The 4,217-nt window shown below is 41.4% G+C and overlaps 1 protein-coding gene across 9 annotated transcripts in view; it reads right to left on the bottom strand.

The window, feature by feature from the left end:
• Positions 1-337: 337 nt before the first annotated feature.
• Positions 338-4,217, bottom strand: part of tdrd12 (tudor domain containing 12) — a 32,272-nt gene continuing 28,392 nt past the window's right edge. For 8 of the 9 annotated variants that reach the window (XM_040038726.1, XM_040038721.1, XM_040038725.1 and 5 more), the window contains one exon: positions 338-3,309. In XM_040038726.1, coding sequence (XP_039894660.1) covers positions 3,157-3,309 — 153 coding nt within the window. In that variant the 3' untranslated portion in view covers positions 338-3,156. Of the gene's footprint in view, positions 3,310-4,068; positions 4,133-4,217 lie in introns of all 9 variants that reach the window. The other variant, XM_040038727.1, reaches the window with a different exon arrangement.

Here is a 4,217-nt window from a genome sequence, read left to right as displayed (position 1 = left end):
CACTGGCTCACACCGACCCCTACAGGCCAGCGCGGTGTACTGCACCTCCATCTTCTGTAGCTCTCCGTCACCACCATTACACCCACACTTCCAGGTCTCTGATAGGATCGGAGCTCAAGACCACACATTTCATCAAGCATTATTTTTTATGTCCCTACTTTATTTTATCTATTTTATGCTTGTTCCCAATTTTATTTACTTCCCCAGCGCTGTCTCCATATTTAATTATTTCCGTAATTTCCATGCACTAACCTGCATGTAAGATGCTATACCAAGTTTGCAGGATGTATATACATTTTAAATAGCAGTGACAGAAGCAGTTTATGTGAACAAATCATTTTTTTAACTCAAAGTGATGAGAATCAAATCTTTACACAACATTTAAAGAAACAGTGAGCCGAGTTACAGCTTCAAACTTTGCAAAATGAATTTTATTTATGCGTGCACGGGAGTCACTGGGAACAAACGCCAGCCTGAGAAACTTCACCTATGCTTGATTACATGAGATTCTTTGACTTTGCTGTTTTTAGTGCAGGTGGAGGTACAGGAGACTGAAGAACAAGTTTCACGCAGCACTTTGTAAAACCAACAGAGAGAACTGGAAACAAATGACCTGCTGCAAACACCTTTCACCAGCAGGAGGCAGATTTACCCAGGAAGTTTAATGTAGTAGCTGAAACTTGAAGAAAGAAATGAGAACAGTTTGAGAGCAAGTTCAGCATCATCATCATCCATTCATTGACTCTCTTATTGGACAAAGGATGATGAAGATGAAGCTGCCAGGCAGCAGGAAAAGAGGAAGACCTCAGAGAAGATTCATGGATGTAGTGAAGGAGGACATGCAGAGGGCGACGCTGGGATAGGAGGAGATGGAGGCTGATGAGTCGCTGCGGTGGGCAAAAGAAGGTGGTGGCGATTCATTCCTCTGCATTTTCTCTTCCCCCCTCGTCTATTTTGATCATTTCATTCTGGGAATTGGTGCTGAGTGAGAGGAGTCGCTTTCCAGGTGCTTCAGCTACAGTTTGGTGCCTCATACATGAGAACACCCATCCTTCCTAAACCTCTCCTCCTAGTTTCCTCTCATGTCACCTCAGTTCAGTCTCACGTGTTTTTATTCGCTAAAAGTAAAAAAAAGCTGAGTGCAGATCTTCTGGGTGTGCAGTTGAGTCGTCTTTACAAATGTCTTAGTTTGAAACTTTCCAAAATTAAAAAAGCTATTCTTAAATGCTGGAATTTACAGTAAATACTGAGTACTTTTACAGGAAACAGAAAAAAATTAACTGACGGCCACTTTGCAACCCGCCTCCATCCCAGCTCCTCCTTTTCAGTGTGACTCAAGTATTGCATTAACTGATTAGGAATTACAGCCATTTACATGCACAGTCAACCACCATGAGACAGCTCCTTCCATGACAACATGAGCAGATGAAATACACAGAACTATTCCATCAAGGAAGCGAGCGAGGCTAAAAGAAAGAAAGAAAAATAAACCTTTAGGATTGGCCAAATAAACAATCTGGATCTTTCTTTAAAAAGAAGGAAAGCACCGAGCAGGTCAGCAGCACCAAAGTGTCTGCGAGACAAATACAGTGAATGATCACAGAGGTATTTCCATGCTTCACGAGATCTAACAAACCGAGAACACGACGAGGAGGCAGAGGTATAACTGTGAAGGTCAACAATCACGCGACGCCTTCACAAATGGAAATGCAAACAGTTTACAGATGAATCATCATCATCATCATCTACAGAGTGGGCCACTGTGGGGAAAATGGGTGTAATTCATAAACAGTTAACACAGAACTGGTGTGAAAACCTGAATTAAAGCTCTAAGTTGGCCCTTCAGTCACATCCAGTGTTTGATTCAAATCGACTGCGATGGGAAAAGTTAAACAGTTTCATCTTCCAGCTGCTCGTCTGTGTTCTTCTCCTCAAAGAGAGAGTTTTGAGGAGAAGAACAAGCCCAGGCTGAACACTATGAAACCAACCCGCACTAAATAACAGCAGTAAAGACTCCCTTTAACACGACAAATGAGAACAAGAATCTCACCACCTGAGTCTGAAATGGAACAAGCGCCGCTCGTATGGGGCACGAATCTCAGCCGGCACCGTCAGCTCACACTGAATATTTTTAATCATCTGTAAAATTAAGCTTAAAAAGGAACATTTTCATTTCAAACTTAAAACAACTCCCTCTCAAATCTCTAAATCTTAGACTAGTTTAAATTCTCACCGTCAGTTTATACATGTACACTTCTTATTGTAAACTTTATATTTAAGACTTTGCTGTTGTTGCTGCTGCACAATAAAAAGCTCCTATGGAGGCGAAGCAACCAATTACAGACGAGAATTTGAAATAAAAAAATCTAAATGCAGTTTTGGCTCAAGTCATTACATTTACCTGACAATATTCCCTGTGACCCAAACACACACACCAGTCTGTTATCAGCATCTCACCGTCATGTGACTGACATCAGGAAGTATTTTGGAGCCCCAGTGTTCGTTCACCAATTTAAAGGGACAGTTGATCCACAAATCTCTGCACATGGTGCTGGTTATCCCTGCAAATCGTTCTACTGTTACGTTTTGTCAGCACGAACATCTTTAGTCAGAAAGTTATCTCAATAAAAAACATGAATTTACAGAAAATACCTTTTAAACTGCTCATAAAAACTAAAGTGGTTCAAGCTTTCTTAAATCAGACATTTGATAGAGATCCTAACCAATCATTTCACGGTCTGTTGGTACAGACCAGCAGCAACAGCCTGAAAGCACGACCACTTTGTTTTTTTAATATTTTGGTTCCATGTTTTTTATCTGTTTGTTGAAGGATGAAAGTTTCAGATCGTCTGTATTTCCTCACTATATGACCTAAAACATCAGGAGGGGCTCTAATGGAGGATGCACGGGTGTCATTTCTTTAGAGGAAGTGTGACAGCTGAAATAGCTCGAGAACGCAAACCTTGGTCGGAGGGGGAACACTACGACTGTTTCAGAACAACGGGGAAAAAAATCAAAGTGAAAACAGAATCCGAATTTTTTTTCCTGTCACTGACATGACGGCGAGAAACGCTGCAGCTGGACTCTCGTGTAAGTAAATCTGGAACCCCTACTCTGTGCTGAAGTTAATTTGCTCCCATTGAAACGGCAGAAGCCTCAAACATTACTGAGGTCAAAGGTCACAGAACAGACACCACGACCCGAGGATGACGATGGTTGGAGGATGTTATATAAAGTCGTCGCTCTCACTGCTGCTCTCCGAGTTCCTGTACCAGTCATCTTCACCCGTGTTCTCCACAAACCACTGACCTGACAACCAAAAAATAAAACAGGGTAAAAACATTAAATCCTGTTTCTAAGAAAGCTGCAGAGCTGCAACACTGAAGGGAAATAAATAAAAACACAATTCAATGATTCAAAAATCAGTTTAAAAAAAACCCACCAGTACAAAGACAACGCATCAAACATCACAAACGCAGAAATTCTCTGGATGATGGAAAATATCTGTTCGTTTTACATGTTGCATCACAGTAGTACCGCACACAGCAAGACACCCGTCACCCTGAATGGGACCAGTGGAAGAAGATCGATGGACTTTGCTTCACTCAGTCTGAACCATGCAGAGAAACGTGTTCCTGAACATTTAAGGTCTGCAGCCTGGCCTGTGCACACGTTTCTCTGCATTATATCAATATTTTAATTTTTATTGTGAAAACCAATAATCATTTGCATTTTGACACCGACAATGTTTCCATAAACTGTTCGACTTCTCGTCTGTGAGGGTGAAACAGCCGGGGGCGGAGCACCGAGGTGAAAGGCAAAGCTTTCCATTTCCAATCCACCAACTTTACAACCATCACTGCTTCTGCTTTGAACATTGCGTTTCTCCAGACCTCTGATGTCCTCATCCAAACTATTTAGAAAGGTTTTAAATATTGGGCTTACGTGATTTGCAAATCATTCCGTTTTTGTGCACATTATCCAGAATCCCTAACATCAGCGTTTCACGTTCTCAGATTCCATCAATAACAGTCACATTCAGACTTCGTTGGGCTTTCAGGATCTTACCATTTGGCACTCCGTCCTCTTCCTCACCCTCAAAGTGCTCCATGTCATAACTCACAAATATATTCTAGGACAAGAAATATCCTATTAGTATTGCTGCTTTTCATAACAAGGGGCAATTACTGCTTTTACTATATTTCCTTACAGTTAAC

The sequence above is a fragment of the Simochromis diagramma genome, unplaced genomic scaffold, assembly GCF_900408965.1.
Source record: "Simochromis diagramma unplaced genomic scaffold, fSimDia1.1 OVJJ01000366.1, whole genome shotgun sequence".
Taxonomy (NCBI): Eukaryota; Metazoa; Chordata; class Actinopteri; order Cichliformes; family Cichlidae; genus Simochromis; species Simochromis diagramma.
This window is presented reverse-complemented; position numbering and strand designations above follow the sequence as displayed.